The sequence below is a fragment of the Hirsutella rhossiliensis genome (genome assembly GCF_020360975.1).
Source record: "Hirsutella rhossiliensis strain HR02 chromosome Unknown scaffold00007, whole genome shotgun sequence".
NCBI classification, from domain to species: domain Eukaryota; kingdom Fungi; phylum Ascomycota; class Sordariomycetes; order Hypocreales; family Ophiocordycipitaceae; genus Hirsutella; species Hirsutella rhossiliensis.
This window is the reverse complement of record NW_025408673.1, coordinates 1243282-1260127: the sequence shown is the minus strand read 5'-3', so window position 1 is coordinate 1260127 and position 16846 is coordinate 1243282. Positions and strand designations below refer to the sequence as shown.

At 38.0% G+C, this 16846-nt stretch overlaps 3 protein-coding genes across 3 annotated transcripts; all 3 read right to left on the bottom strand.

The window, feature by feature from the left end:
• Positions 1-5332: 5332 nt before the first annotated feature.
• Positions 5333-5923, bottom strand: HRG_06867 (polyketide synthase; the record flags this gene model as incomplete). The annotated part of the gene is made up of 1 exon (XM_044865338.1): positions 5333-5923. The coding sequence occupies one exon, from the start codon at positions 5921-5923 to the stop codon at positions 5333-5335; it is 591 nt and encodes a 196-aa protein (XP_044719300.1).
• Positions 5924-5967: 44 nt separating this feature from the next.
• On the bottom strand, positions 5968-6892 carry HRG_06866 (methyltransferase domain-containing protein; the record flags this gene model as incomplete). Its single annotated transcript, XM_044865337.1, has 2 exons — positions 5968-6426; positions 6554-6892. 2 exons carry the CDS (start codon positions 6890-6892, stop codon positions 5968-5970), a joined length of 798 nt encoding a protein of 265 aa, XP_044719299.1.
• A 44-nt stretch (positions 6893-6936) lies between these two features.
• Positions 6937-7923, bottom strand: HRG_06865 (polyketide synthase dehydratase domain-containing protein; the record flags this gene model as incomplete). The annotated part of the gene is made up of 1 exon (XM_044865336.1): positions 6937-7923. The coding sequence occupies one exon, from the start codon at positions 7921-7923 to the stop codon at positions 6937-6939; it is 987 nt and encodes a 328-aa protein (XP_044719298.1).
• Between the last annotated feature and the right edge of the window lie 8923 nt (positions 7924-16846).

The window sequence follows — 16846 nt, the reverse complement described above, 5'->3', positions numbered from 1 at the left end:
GAAGGAAATTAAGCCTATTAAAAATTAAGGGTAAAAAGCTACCCTTTTTCGTCGAAGAATTTATATAGATCTATTAGGTAATTTTATCGTAAAATTTACCCTTCTATATCCCTCTATCTATACGGTTAATTCCCTAGTAATAAGATATTCCCTTCCTACCTTCTTAAAGGACCGGAATCGTAAGAGTATATTATAGATATCGAGGGAAGTACTAGAGTTAAAGATAGCTAATTTTCGTAGGGGATAGTTAAAGGGTCCTAACGGTTAGTCTTACTAATCTATAGGGAAGACGAATACTAGATTTACTATACTAATAATTTTTCCTTAAATTTATAGCTTAAATAATAGTAGCGGCGTTAGTTACTATTTCTTAGTAACCTAAATCTCGTTTATCTTCTTCTATAATAAGGGGTCCTCCTTAAGAGACTATTATACTATTTCTTATAGCCTCTTTAAAGGGTTAATTCCTTTAGGTCGGTTTTCCTTAAAGACCTACTAGTAGTCTTTTAGCCGATAGGGCTTTTTATATACTTAGTAAGTAGGTCGATTCCTCCTTATACGTTTCTTTAAGGAATCCTTATCTTAGTCCGGAAGGTCTACTTAAAAACCCCCCCTTTTTACCCTTTATTGCTAATTTTAACGAAGAGGTTTGATTTCGACTAGTTCCCTAATTTTTCGACTAACGGACTAAAAGGTCTATTAGGGGACTAGTCGGGCCGGTCTAACTAACGGGACCGGGGCCGGGCCCGGAGTAAGAGGCGGAGCCGGGGCCGGGCCTAGGGCAGCCGTTAAAGACGGTATTAATACTCTTAAGGGAGGAGGAGCTAAAGGAGCAATAGCTATAGTAGTAGTAGTAGGGGCTATAGTAATAGGGGCTATAGGTCGAACCGTCTAGGTCGAGTACTAGCTATAAAGAAATAAGACTACTTATTATTATACTTAAGTAGCTTCTTTATTTAGTTCCTAGCTAGCTTCTTAAAAGATAGTCGAGTAACCGTTATTAATAGGCGTTATTAATAGAGATATATCCTATAGCTACTAGCTAGAAAGAGCTTCTATAAGGAAGTATTAGTTAGCTTCCTTAAGGATTTCTTCCTACTTAGCTAGCTATAAAGAAGCTAGTAGGTTCCTAATAGAAAAGGCTCTTAGGTATACTATATAGGTCTTCTTAATACGGTTAGTTATATAGCCCCTCGAGGGAGCTATTAAGGTCTCGAGCTTTAAAAGCTACTACCTAGGAGTCTCTTCCTCTTATAGAGAGATTAGCTTTATAGTACTAATAGATTCCGTTATCGCTATACGTATAGTAGTTAGTAGCTTTATCTCGTAAAGGTATTCCTTTCGGTAACTCTTATAGTCGCCTAAGGTAGTAGAAAAAGCTCTTTATTATATAGAGGTTAGCTTAGAGAAGAGGGAAGCTCCCTCTATAAATTCCGTTGCTCTAAGATAAAGAGGGGGCTCGAGAGGGTCCTACTTATTAAAGAAGACTAAATTATAGATAGTCCTATCTATATAAGCCCGTAGCTCCTTTACCTACTTATCCTAATCTTAGGGCTTTATAAGAATCGTCCTATAGACTATAGGGGCGGTAGAGGAGTCGTTTTTCGATATTATTATAGGGAAGGGTAGAAAAGTTAGGTAAAAATCGGCTTTTTTAGTAAGAGGGGTAAAAGGAAGCTATAAGGGATATAAGAAAGGTACCTTTTATAGTAGCTAGAAGGTATAGGAATTCTATTCTTCCTAGGCTTATAACTCTCGCGAAGAGAGATATAAGAAGTATATATAAATATATAAAGGTAAAATTAAAAGTAAGGGGTCGGATAGGCAGGGCAGAGAGATTTAATTCTTATAGGGGTAGCAATAAAGGTAGGGGAGTAATTATTATATTACCTTAATTATCATTCTTTCCTCTATCTAACGCCCCTCTTTATACCCGTCTAGTATCTTAATTAATAAAGAAGATCCTACTTAAAGAAGCTATTAATATCCTTTTAACTACTAAGCTTTTTACCGGTTTTTCCCCTCCTTTCTAGCCGTTGCCGGTATATCCGTCTTATCTCTCGCTACCTCTATAGGAAGCTATCGCTACTTCTACTTCCCCTCTTACCCCTACGCTCCTTTCTATACCTCTTTTTAGCTTCCTAGGTCCCTCGTGCTAAGGGATATCTCTAAGAACTACGAAATTAGGCTACGCTTCGCGATAAAGGTACTATCCTTCTTTAAAATAAAAAGGATAAGTGCCTTAGCTAAGCTCTTTAACTCTTAGATTATTTTTCCTTTTATTATATCTTAGATCTAGTTATATAATACTTAGATTTCCCTTTATAATAAAGGGTAAATTAGTCTATAAGGGGGTTTTATATTAAGGATTAAATTAATTAAGTAATCTATTCCTTTTTTAGTTAGTAATAAGTTAGATTTATTAGCTAAGAAAGTATCTTTAAACTAATAAAGAGTTAATAGGATTTTTAGCTTATTCTTCCTATAAAATCCCTTTATCTTTATCTTTGTTTAGTAGTAGGATTAGCTTAAGATTAAGCGCTATTATATATACTCTTACCTCGTTCTTACATTCTTAAAGGAATCTATAAGGGTTTTATAAGGTTTCGCTACTTAGTTAATACTTAAACTACTACTATTATTTCTATAAGATAATATAAATATATTTATCTTTTAAGGTAGTAACTAATAAAAAGCTTAATACTTAATTATTTAGCGTTAACTTTTTAATTCTAATATAAAAATAAGTAATTATCTTTTTAGTACTTCTTATATTTATTATTTAAAGCGGTATTAATTATACTCTATACTCCCTTACCTTACTATTACTAACCCCTAATAACTTAAGGTATAATAGCGCTACTTATAGTAATCCCTATTATTAAGTAAAGTATATATTTATAAGGTTAATAGTATTATAAGTATTTAAGTATATAAGGACTTTAGTAGGGTTTTACCTTAATATTATTATAAGAGTTTTAAATAACTATCTTATAAGTATTAAGTTTACTAAGGGAGAAGCGTTTACCTTAATATCTTACTTTTTCCTTAGTTTATAGTATTAAATCTAAGAGTCTTTACTAAGGTTTTTACCTTTAGAATATTAATATATTCTATAGATAAGTATCCTAGCTTATTATATTAAAAATATATAATTCCTAATTAAGTAAAAGATCTTCTTTCTTAATAATATCCCTTAGTTTAGCCCTTAATAAGTATATTACTAGCTTACTAGTTATCGGTTAAATTAATAGTATTTTCTTAATAATTTAGCTTAGCTTATTAGCCTCTTTAATTTCTCCCTTTATATATACTACCTTAAGGTATAGTACTATTTCTATTCCTAGTTCCTCTAAGGGTAGAAGTAGTATTAATATATTACTTCTTATTAATAGTAGTATCCTAATATTATTAAGCGACTTATATAAGCTCTTCCTATTAATAGGTATAAATAGGTATTAAATAAAGGTTAATTTAATCTTAAAGTTATAGCTCTAGCTTAGTAAAAAATATAAGAGTATATACCTTTTTTAATAAGCGTTTAAAATACTTCTTTAAAGAGTTAAAGTATAAGCTAAACTTTAAGGGGGACTAGCTTTCTTATTAGTAAGCCTCCTTTAATTATATTACTAATAGTATCTCCTTATTTATAGTATCCTTAATTAAAATAAGTATTTATTCTTTAAAGTATACTTAATCTATACTATATTTAATCTAGTTAATTAGCGTTTATTTTTTAAAGTATTAGCGCTATCTCGCTTTATAGTCGCTATATATATAATCTACTATATTAAGGATCTTTATTTTATTATAATAAGAATATCTAGGCGCTGCCTTAAAAGCATCCTTTAGATTATAAGTTTAGTCTAAAAGTTTCTATATATTAGTAGGTTAAGATAATTAAGCGATATTTTTAATCTTAACCTTACTACCGCGACTACCGTCCGATTTAAGGGAGTAGGACTATCGATACTTTCCTAAATAGATAGCGATAGTACTAGCGCGTTTAGTAATTTCCTCCTTTAATAATATAACGTAATCTTATAAGTATTTTATCTCCTCTAGCTCCTTAATATACGCTTATAAAGCTATAAGCTTTTCCTTATAAAATAGTTATCTTATACTTATAAGTAGCGATATCTTTAATATAGTTATAACGCTATTTATAATAAGGGTCTATTCTAAGGATATATCTTCTTATTCTTTATCTCTTAAGTAAATACTTAATATACGTAATAAAGAGGCCTTAACTAGTTAATTACTATATCCTACTATAAGAGTATTATATAGTCTTCTTTAAGGAGCTATCTCTATTAAGTAACTAAAAAGGAAAGCTTTAGAAATTATAAAGGAATATATATTATACTACGATTAGTTAAGTAGTAGAGATAGCTAAAGGTACTCTCGTTATAAGACTAAAGCTTATAAGAAGAGGGATTTTTCTTTCTTCTATAGGCGTAGCGAGTTACTTATTACTTACGAGCGGGGTATATATAATTCCCTACTAATACCCTATTAATATATTAGTCCTATATACCTAAGTGCTTTATTAGCTTATACCTCCTAGTAGCGCTCTTATAAAGAGTAATAAGGAATATATATAAGGTAATTATATTTTTCTTTTTTATATTAATTAGTATATAATTAGCTATAAATATGTATTAAGTAATTCTATAATTCTTTCGTATACGCGCTTTTAGTGCCGCTATGGACTGTTTCCATTGATGCGAATGTGGGAATTGCTGTCTCGGCGCCAGCATCAATTAAAGGGGTCTTGGCCACACCAAACTCCACGGAGGCGATTGAGCTTTTGCTTGAGCTTTGCCGACTATGCGGTCTTGGAACGGAGGCAGATCGAACTGATCAGGAATGGACATCATTGCCACCCTCCAAGGCGGGATTCTTCGCAGCACTTATTCTCCCATTCTATAGGTTCATGGGCCTTCGCCCACAATTTCCGCCTCCTCACCTTAGCACGAAAGGTGCCAATGGGCTCGACGACACCGACCAGGCTCATATTCGCCGGTTGATGCAGGACTTGCGTTACTTCATGACCCTCAGTCTGCATCCACCATCACTAGGGTCGATCTTGTGGAGCATTTTTTGGCAGCCGGACGTCGAATGCAACCTCGTGAGTCCATGGCTTGCTGCCTGCCATTCTGGATACTTTGGACCCAACCATCAATGCCAAGCGGTTGGAAATTCTGGTGAAAACTTTCGCCTCGTGCCGATCCAAGGTTGCATTCTGGTGGCTGGCTCTTTTCCTGCTCGGCGACGTCTCTGTTTTGGACTGGATTCGACGATATGCGCAGACTCAAGCAGAACAATACGGCTACGGGTCCTTGTCGCCGCCCGACCCGATGGTGTCAGCCTGGGTTGGCTCAAAGCAGTCTTTCCTGGACTTTGACAAGACGTGATCAAACATCTGCAAGTTCAAGTTCGGGTACTCTGTCTTGACGGTGCGAACGATGCCCCCCATCATGTGGCTGTACGGCGCCGCGTCCCTCGACCCGCGCGTTACCCAGACAAGGGTGCCTGCCGTGGCCCACATCATCTTGAGCGCGTCGAACTTGTCCGCGGTAGTGTCTCCCAGATAGGGCTTGTCCAAATCCGTGAGGCAGAGGACGGTAATTACTCCCAAGTCGGATGTCGCCCGAGTCATGTTGGACGAGGCAAAATCCTCGACCCTGTCGAAGAGCCGCGTGTCGTGGACGCGGTTGGAGAGGATAGAGAACGCCTCTTGCCCGAGTTTATACACGGGCCTGGTGGTGCCCCCGATGATGGCGAGGGCATTGGCTCGCAAGCTGGCGTGCTGGTCCTTCATGTTGCTTGCGAGGGGGTCACGTAGCAGCATGGCCTGGTCGTTGGAAGCCTGAGCGACGAAGACGCTCTTAGGAAGCGTCGAGTTCAAGTCCGGAGTCATGGTATCAATGCTCGGAAAGCCACCTTCTTCAAAGCGGCATCCCATCAGCCCAGCGTGAGCAGCGGAACCCATGGGCGGCCATTCTCGGCGCCAATCCACCAGCCAGGTAGTGTCCCAACCGTCATGCCGCTAAAGAGCCGGTTCGTGTATGTAAACTCGCCCACGACAAGAAATCCGCCAGGCTTCAAGAGTCGACGCACGTTAGACAGGGAAGTCTCCAGGTCTCCCGCGACATGCAGCACGTTGACAGCAATGACCACCTCGTATGAGCCCTCGACGAAGCCCTGTTTCATCGGTTCCTTCTCCATGTCAAAAGTCTTGAAGACCATGCTGCCAGCCTCCTTCTCGAACAGTTCCTCTGCTGCTATGAAGAATCCGCTGGAGATTTCGGTGAACGTGTACGAGGCGCATGCATCGCCAAGTTCACGCAACGCGGGGATCGTCGTGGCTCTCGTGCCCGCTCCGACCTCGAGGACGTTGAGGCCAGGGTAGCGGTAGGCAATCTACGAGACGATGCGGGCCAACCAGCTTCGGGTTGGACCAGAACAGAGAGACTGCTCTTGGTAGAAGGCGAGAAGGAGGCCGTCCTGGTTCATGTGCTCTAATGACGGGCTCCAGATTCTCGCCAACAACTTGAACGAAGCGAACGTCCTTGCGGCTCTCATACCGGGTCAATATGGCGTCGACGCACTGGCGGGTGTCGTAGTTGCTCACGGCCGGCACCTTGGGTTGCTCACTTCGGCTCACCATGTCCACCATTCGGTAACACCACCCCAGGTAGTGCCTGAAGTGTGGAAGCAGGTCATGCCGCTGGTCGGCCGGGATAGCCACCGAGAAGTTGCGCAGGAACCAGTATGCAACGCGCTCGACGTCTTGATATAGCTGGGTCACCGGGTCGGGCAGCTTCACCTCGCCCACGGCAAGCTGCGCATCTGGAGACGCGACGCCGTTTTTAAACCGCGAAAACATGGCAACATCGTTCTTGGAGGCTGCCCGGGTAAAGGGTACTGGATTCACAGCCCTCGATCTGCGTGAGAGGCATTCTCATTATGTAGGTAGATGTCTGCCACGACACTAGACGACTCCATGCTCCGAATGAAGGCCTCGTACCGCATCATTATCTGCTTGTCGCCTTGGCCAAGCGTGGTAAAATACGGGTTGGCGATGATGGTAGATATGGAAACGGGGACATGCAGTGCCCAGATTTGAGTCTCGCCGGGGAACGACCAAGCGGCAAAGGTAGCCTGCAGAGCAGAACCAAGCATGCCAGGGTGCAGAGCGAGCTTGTCCTCCCACGCAGAGCCGGATTGGTTGAGCAGCGTGCCTACGCTATAGCCGGGCTTGCGGCGGATGTTGGAGACGCCGCAGAACGGCGGCGAGTAATTATACCCAACATCGGAGAGATTGGCATAGAAAGCCTCGTTGTCGACGCTGACCATGCTGTATGGCTTCGTTTCAACGAGGGGAAGCATGTGGCCCTTTAGCCAGCTCATCTCGTCGAGCCGCAAGATGTTGCGCCACTGAACCTCGCCGGGCGTCGTCGCCTCGGAGCACGGCGAGCCCAGAATGGGGTTCGGGGCGTGGATGGCCCGTCGGTGCTTGAAGTGATTGGCCATCCGGCTGCCCGTCCAGTAGGTGCGCTGGTGCTCAAAGGAATATGGAGGAAGATCGTCAAGGACCTTGGCTCTGCTTTCCGTGCCGGACAGCAGCGATTCGACGTCGCGGAATCGCACGCTGTCGGTCCCAAGTCTCGTCCAGACAAATCCTAACGCAGCACTGAGCTGAAGAACATTATTCTCGCCGCGAGCGAGCAGTCCCGTGTATGGAACACTCGCGATGACGGCTGTTGTAGGACCCTTAAGAGCGGGATGAGGGCCGATCTTAACCACGAGGTTAACATCACCAGCTTCTTGCGCCACACGGGCCAGTGCCCCGGCGAACATAACCGAGTTGCACATGTTGTCGACCCAGTACCGGCTCGTGACCTTTGCCGCGCTCATCAGCTCGCCTTACACGACGCTCGAGTACCAGGTAGTTACCTCGTGTTCGCCCGGGTCCGTCGGCTGGATTCCGCAGCCGTCGAGGGACGCATGATAAGGTCCCGCGCACGGGGTCATGTGGGTGCTATGGTAGGCCGTGTCGACCTTTTTTTTTATCATTACTCGCATGCAGCCTCTAGGGCCATGGCGAGGCTAATAGGGGCGTAGGCCCCTATTAGCAGTCCTAGCTAGCTATAGAGCCCGGGGGCTTATAACTAATTAAGGAAAGGGTAGCTATAAAGGCAAAGATAAAGGAAAGGTTAGTCTGGTTCCTCCCGCGCGGTGATTTTCCCCCCTAAGGGCCCTAGGGCCCCTAGGTTACTCCTTTTTAAGCTACTTAGCTGTCCCTATCTCTATTTTAGCTAAGAAGGTTAAAAGGGCTTCCCTTTCTTCCTTAGAGCTATAGAGAATAGGTAGGCTAATAGCCCCCTCCCGTCTCTTAGAGGTCCGGTAAAGGACCTCTCTTTCCCTCCTATAGTTCGGGCACCTTAAGATAAGGTGCTTAGCCGTATGCCTTCCTTAGCCGTAGTAGTAGTCGTCTCGGTCTACCTTATTAGTCCTTTTTAAGAAGGAAAATAAGAAGCCGGCCTTAAAGAGGAGCTAGTAAAAGGCTAAGAGGGTCGGCTTAGGCCTCCCTATAAGGTCCTTTTCTAGGCTAAGGGCTAGGCGAGGGGTCTTTTAAATAGATATATAGTGCTTACCTAGGCCCTTAGCCCTAGGGCCTTTAGCCGCCTTAGTAGCTTAGAGTCCCTTTTAATAGTCCTTAGTAGCTTACGAGACCTTTCTTTATAAGTAGCTAATAAAGACTAAGGGGGTCCCTTAGGTAAGGGCCCCTAAGCCTCTTTTAGCTAGCTAGTTAGTAAGCTTATTACTAAAGATCCCTAGGTAGCTAGGGCATTAATATAGCTATATATTATAAAAAGCTTCTAAGCTAGATAGGAGCCCTTTAATATAGATAGCTAGGTCTAAGAAACCTATAACCTTCCTTATAGTAGCTTAGCTATTTATAAAGATATAGGTATTTATAAGGGGGTTAAGGGGGCTAAGCCTTAAGGGTTAAGGCCTCTTAGTTAGGTCTTCTAAGACCCTTAGTATCGCGAATTGCTTTATATTAGTTACTTTAATTAAGGGCCCTAGGTTCTTATAGTATACTTTAATAGGCCTATTTTCTAAGCTTATTTTATAAAAGGAGTAAGTATTAGTCTTTATAAGGGATCCCTTAGAGCACCCCTTAAAGCTATTAATATAAAAGGCTAGGGGCCGTAACCTAAAGTCTTCTAAGCTAGCTAAGCTAGCTAAGAGGTATTAATACTACTTCTTAGCTAAGGGCTTAAGGGCCTTTATTATTATAATAGAGGCCTTAGGCTTTAAGGCCTATAAGGGCTCTTAGCTAGCTTTTCTTCTTTTTAAGTTATAGTTAGGTCTAATAAGAGCTACTAGGCCTTTAAGGAGGCGGAAGAGCTATATATATAGCTTAATATAGCTTAAGGCTTATAAGTTAAAGCCTAAGTCGGCGAGGTCGCTCTATATAGCTAAGTTATAAGCTTACTTTATAAGGTAACTAAGTAAGAAGTATAAGGTCTAAAGGGTATAAGAGAGGTATACCCTTTTAAATTATATCTTTAGTAGTAGTAAAGCTACTTTAGCTTTTAAAGCCTTAATAAGGGATCCTTTAAAGGCCCCTAAGACCTTTAAAAAAGCTTAGTTTTAAAGCCTTTAAAAAAGCTTTATTAAGCTCTTAAGGGTCTTAGGCCCCTTATACTAAAGCTAGGCCCTTATTATAGGGTAGGTAGAAGGTTATACTATAGGTGCCTTTTATTATATTATAATAATAAGCTATATAAAATCTAACTATATACTACGCTTACTACTATTAAATACGTATTTATATATATAGCCTACCTTACCCTATAACGCTATTAGCTAAGGTCTAGGCTAATACTTAGACCTATACTAAGGGTAAATACCTTTATATAAGGTCCTTGCCCCTCTCTTAATAAGCGGTCCCTTATAACGTTAATCTTATATCTTAGCGCGCGGTTAAAAGGTAAATAACTTACTAGCGCGCTGTTATTACTCTTTCTTTTTAACTATATTATTATTATTAATATTAATAGCAATAGCTATAACTATAACTATAAGTCTCTTAGCGTTTAGCTATACGCTACCGCCTATATATAAGCTAACCTATACCCTTACTAGTTATTTAAATAATTTAATTTATCCTCTCTTACCTTATCTTACTTCTTTATTAAGATCGATAACTTTATTAATCGCGCCCTTACCTCGCCCGCTACCTTACTTACTACCCCTACCGCCCTAGTCGCGCTTACCGCTACTCCGCGCTACCCGCTACCTAGCTTCTTAGCTATTAACTTTACTACCTACGCTGCCGCCGCCCCTACTACGCTTTCTACTACTAGCCGCCGCGAAAATAACGATAATAACGATAATAATAATAAGCATAGGTCCTCGCCGCCTTCCTTTATAAGCCCCTCTACCTTTATTCTCGCGAGTATTACTAACTCCTTATATTAATATAAGCGCGCTATAGCCTAAAGCGCTACCCGCGATTCCCTTTATATATAGTATACCTTATAGTCCCTCCCTTATACTAACTAGGCCGGCCGCTCTTAGGGTAGCTACTTCTTATATACCTAGGCTAGCCGCGCCTATAAGGTTACGCCGCCCGTCCTTACTTATACTACTATAGCTTAGAGCGCCGCGGAGCTAGGTAAGGACTAAAATAAGGCTAAGCGCGCCTTAACCGCTACCGCCGCCGCCTACTATAACTTATAGTTCCTCGAGCGCGCCGCCCTTATACCTAAGTATATAAGCTCCTTTTCTTATACTCTCTATAGCGCTAACTCTCTCTCTCTTAGGGGCACCGTCGCCGCCGCCTTAGCCGCCCCCGCTACCTCTACCGCCGCCGCCTCTACTACTACTAGCACCGCCGCCGTCGCCGCTTAGCTAGGTAGCTTAGAGGGCCGGATCCGCGCCCTTAAGGCTAGGGCCGCGCCTTATACTAAAGAGGAGGATAAGGAGGTAGATAAGGAAGACCGCTTAGTAGTTAAGACCCTATTAAAAAAGAAGGCCTACTAGGCCTAGTTTATATGCCCTTAAGCGCGCCTATAAAAGCTAATATAATTTATTTATACTACCGCTAACCTAAGTACGCCTTACTTATTATCTATAGTTACGGTATCTATAATATATACTTATACCTTATATTAGCGAAGCGACCGCTATAAGCTTAGTACCCCGCCGCTTTCTTAAGGGCGGGGTATAGTCTCCCTTATGTCTTAAGGTACTAGCTACTTTACTACTAAGGGGGTAGCTTCTCTTACTAGGCCGTTATTTTCCTTTACTAGCCTATAAAGGGCCTTAAACTTATTTAGAGCTACCGCGCTTTTAAACTTAGAAGCCGGCTCTTATATTAAGTCTTAGTAGCCGCGCTACTTAACGAGGACTTTACGCCTCTTACTATAGCCTATATTTTTTTAACGGGCTATTTATAACTTATTTACTAAGAACTCCTTTTTCCCCTTAATAAGGATTATAGCTAGTTAAGGATCCGCTATCTCTTAGCTTAGTAAAGGGTCTATAATAGCGCGATAAAAGAGGTCGACGTTAATTATAGTATAAATATTAAAGGGTAGCCCTTTTAGCTTTATAGTTTATAGACTTAGTACCCTTTTTACTATATACTTAGCGTATAGCTAGTTAAGCTTCTTTTTTAGCCTTATTAACCTATAGCTATAAAGGTTTAGCTAAACCTTATCCCTTACCGCGAACCTATTTATAGGATCCTATAACTTATTAGCTTACCGCTCTTAGTCTTAGGCGGTAGACGCTATCGAAGATTAGTAGAACTCTATAACTTATTATAGCTTCTATATAAAAGTAGACGCCCTAACTTTTAAGAAGCTAGCTAGGTAGCGCTCTATGCCTATATCTATAATAATAAGCTATACTAATAGCGGTTTAAACCTATATAGCGTAAGAAAGGAAAATATACTAATAGATAAGTTCGACCTACTATTAAGCGCTATCTAGGCTATAAGAAGCTACTAATCTTAGTTTACTTAGTTATAGGCTATTACCCTTTAAAAGTAAGCTTATACTTCTTAGTTAAGGCGTTTAAGCCCTTTATTAATTTATAAGTAGTAGGCTATACTTAGTAACTAAGTATAAAATAAACCTTTATATTCTTATTTTACTATTATAAAGAAATAATAAGTATAGGGAGGCTCTATAAAATAAGCTAGTAAAAAGAGGCTTTATAATATAGTTTAAGGGAATAACCCTTAAAGATAAAAGACCTTTACTAAATATCTATACCTTCCTTTAAGAAAAGTAAGTTAAGATAAGCTTATCTTAATAAATAAAAATATATATAAATTATATAAGTTAATTAGGAGTAGAATAGATACCTTATTACTTATTTTAGCTTAGCGGTTTTAAAGATATCCGCGATATAAGAATAGGTAGAGCATAGAATATTCTAGTTAAATCTACTACTTATACTAGAACCTATAGTCTTACGTTAACTATTACGTTATATTTAAACTACCTACTAAGTTAGGAGGATATACTATAGATAGAGCTTTTTAAGTATTATAGAATATACTAGAAAGCTAACTAATTAGTCTACTAGTAGGCGAGTAATAGTTTATAAAAAACAAAGGATTTCCTTAGGAGTAGTAGATAAAATAAGTAAGTTTATAAGTATCTTTTATAACGCTATTCTTTTAATATATTATTTAGCCCCTTATATACTCGCTATAAACTCTAGATATAATCCTACCTTATACTCCTTTAACCGATCCTTTTACTTACGTTATTAATTACTTAATCCTATACTTATTACTTATACCTCTTAATACTAAGTAACTTAAAGTAGCTTATAAAAGTACTATTAAAAGCGGCTAGTTTAATTAATGCTTTTATTACTAGTAATCGAGGCTAGCTATTAATAAAAGTAAGCGTAGTACTAAAAGAAGCGCTTAGTATAAGCCTTTACTTTTATAAATAGTATTAGCTTTAGTACTACCTCCTTACTTAAACGGTCTTTAATTACTTAAAGATTATAGTTACCGCTTATTATAAGGGGGAGGTCTATAATAAACTCTATATATATATATATATAGAACTAGCTTAGGACTAATAGTAACTTTAATAGCCCTTTCTTAAGCGCTTACTAAATCTTTAAGCGGCTATAAATATTATAGTTATAAAGGAAATAATAGATATATAGTATTATAAGTAGCTAGTAAAAGTCCTAGCTAATTACTACTAGCGTGCCCTTATAGCTAAGATAGCCGATTATACTTAAGTTATAGATTATCTATATAATCCGCCTTCTTAACTTATCTTACTCCTTAACTTTTAAGGGGGCCGCCCTAGCTATAGCCTTTATTATTACTAGCACGCCTAAGACCTATAGCCTACCCTTATAGCGGAGGTAGCTATAGGGGTTAATATAGTAGTCGTTTACTTAGACTTTTAACTTAAGGCCGCGGTTAAGTAAGCGCGCCCCTACCTTTATAGTATAGTATATACTTATATATATACTATTCTATACCGCTAGCTAGTCTTATAAGTATTAGATCTCTTTATCTTAAAAGATATATTAAGGGATATTAGGCGTACCCTTAATAAGGGCTAGGACCCTAGCTACTCTTACGGGGTTACCCTTTACCTTTAATAAAGTAATAGTAAGGTAAATCTAGAGCGCTTTATCTAGGATTATCTATATATCTCGCGTATTAAGGTCTATAAAGGTAAGCTAGTCTTACTCTCTCTATAAGAGGGCGTCTAAAACTATAGCCTCCTTACTTAGTCTATACTTAATATAGAACTAAAAGCGTAAGAGATACTTTACTTAGCGCGCCTACCGCTTTAAAAGATACTATTAAGTTATAAAGTATTTAAGGTTTTAATAGTTTATAAGGATCTTAAAGCTCTCGTAGCTATAGAGCTCTACTTACTATTACTTAAGGTAGCTAATAATCGCTAATATCTTCTTATTATAGATTAAGTAGTTCTTCTTTACCGTAGTAAGCTTATATAAGTAGAACGCTACTAGCCTCCTTTACTATTTTACTTCTTAGGATAAGGTTCCCTTAAGTATATAGCTACTATAGTTTACTTTTATAGTTAAGGAATTATTAAAGTCTTATTATAGTAGTATTAAGGCCTATAAAAATAAGTCCTTAAGGGCTTAGAACGCCTCTACCTATATAGGCTCTTAGGAGAAAACGGCCTTATCCGCTATTAGCTTATTAAGTAGTAGTATAATCTATAAGAACTCTTTAATAAAGACTTAGTAATAGTTATTTTTACTTAGTAGATATAGCCGTATTAGACTTAAGGTTATAAAGGAGCTCTACTTTATTCTTATATAATTAGACTATATAGCGGAATCCCTTAAGGCTTAAGCGTAGTAGTCCGCGGTAGATTTAGTTAGAGAAATACTAGCGAAATACTAAGTCCTTACTATAATACTTATAGCTTTAGATAGCGGGAACCTTAAATATAAGTATAAGAGGGGCGCGGTTTAGTATAAAAAAGGGAGTATAAAAGGATAAGGAAATTAGGTTCCTAAAATAAAAATAAATATAGGTACTAAAATATAAAATTAAATTACCGTTTACTATAAGCGGCCTATTAATACTTATTAGCTAGTTAACCTATCCTTAGACTTTTAAGAGAATAAATAGTAATAGCGCGTACTATATACTATTATTTCTCCCTTAGCTATAGCGGCTTATACTATTATATAGCGCGCGCGCGGAGCTTCTAAGTATAAGTAATATAACCTTATAACGCTCCTTACTATATATTAAACTCTTTAATAAGGTCTTTAGCGATAATATCCTTAGCGGCTACCTTAGAATTATAGCTACTTAGCTAGCCTTTCTAGCTAATAAGGTATTTTATATAAGCGGTCCCTAAGCTATATTTATAAGTTTTAAAGTTAAGGATTCTTTTAACTTCCTAGTAGTTAGTATTAGGTTTTAGGCTAGGTTAAGCGTTTAGTTATTTAGCTAGCTATAGCTATATAATAGAAATAACGTTATAGATATTTAGGGATTTAGCTAGGTCGAGGTAGTAAGCTAAATAGCCGATCAGTTTAAGGACTTCGAACGGTCTTATATAGCGTTCCTTTAACTTTGCTACTATAAGGAACGGTGTTCCTACTATAAATAAAGTAGCTATAATATACTCTCCTAATTATATAAGCTAATAAGTAGTATATTAATTATAGTTAAAATCCTATCCTATAGAGCAAGAATCGCTCGTTATTTTACATGTTATTATACATTAAGCGGGTTACTGGTTATCGTATAATTGGGAATTAAAGGAATAGAGCTAGCTTAGAATACTAGCTAAGACCTCTTAAGAACACTAGCACGACTAACCTCCTTTAAACATAAATATTAGTAGAACTAAGACACTTCTAGATTTACTCGAGGTATCACGGAATTTCTTAGTCTTAGGGCTATACGGCAGCTTAAATCTAGTCCCGAAAGGTTCTTCCGTTTAGCTATAATTATCTATATAAGATAGTATGTCCGCTAGTAGATAGAGATAGAATTATTAACTTTAACACCTCTTCTATATACTAATATACTACTAATAAATTCCGTTGAAAATCCTACCTTATACTCCTTCTTCCCCTCTATTACGTAGTCTTATATAATTCCTTAATTTCCTAAAATTCCGCTTTTACTTATATACCTTAAGAGCTACCTACCTATTAGCTATACTATATCCTTTCCCTAGCTAGAGCTATACCTAGTCTCTAGGCTTAAACTCTAGCTCTTAGTACTTTATATTATACTACTTTTTTATTTCCGCTTAAGCTAAAGCGATCGAGATCCTAGCTTAGTTTTTAAGTATCTCCCTATCTATCTATAAGGGGCCTTTTTTAAGGTATCGCTTACTATCGTTTATCTATATCTTAGTTAATAGCTTGCTTAAAGAGGTACCTATTACTAAGGAGTAAGAGTTATTAAAGGTAAATTAAAGTAATAGTAACGTATTAACTTATTAATAGGATAGGAAGTCGGTTATAAAAAACTAAAGTATAGTTTTAACTACTTAGTTATATTATTTTAATAAGCTATTAGTCTAAGGATACTAAGCTATAGATACTAGTAACTTAGACTTATACGTTATTTATAGTCCTTTTTAAAACGCTAAAAGGAACTAAGGGTCTTAGTTAAAAATAATCTAAGTAGGAATCCCTTAGTTATAGTATATTAACTTAGTAAATAGTACCTTAGCTTAGTCCTCTATAGTAAACTAGCTATAGCTTAGGATAAGGAGCTTTATTTTTAAGAACTTATTAGTTACTATTAGTAGTATATTATAGTAGACCTTAATAGGTAGTATTTATAGAGTTCGGTTTATAAAAACGTCTAAGAGCCCTATAATAAAATCTATAGTAATTATATAGAAAGGTAAGGCTAAGAAAGTAATTAAAACTAACTCGCTAAGGGCCTTTAATTAGTCGGTTTAGTTCTTATAATAAGCGTTATACTTATCGATAAAGCTATCGATAAGTCTCTTAAAGCTAGTTTAATAAGGGCATCTTTACCCTAAGGAATATATAGCCTATATAGTAGAGTCTTTAGTAGGGTCCTTAGTAGGATCCTTAGTAGAGTCTCTAGCTAGCCCTTTTCTTAATTAAATAATCCCTTAGCCTTTATTTATCTAAGGAAGAAGGAAGGAAAATTTAGTCTATAAAAGAGGTATCTTTTCCTCCTTAGCTAGTAGATAGTATTAGTATTAGTATCTTCTTTTATTATTATCTTATATTATTATCTTCTTTTATATCTTCTTTTACTAATATACTTTTTTTTAGCCTTCTTTACCT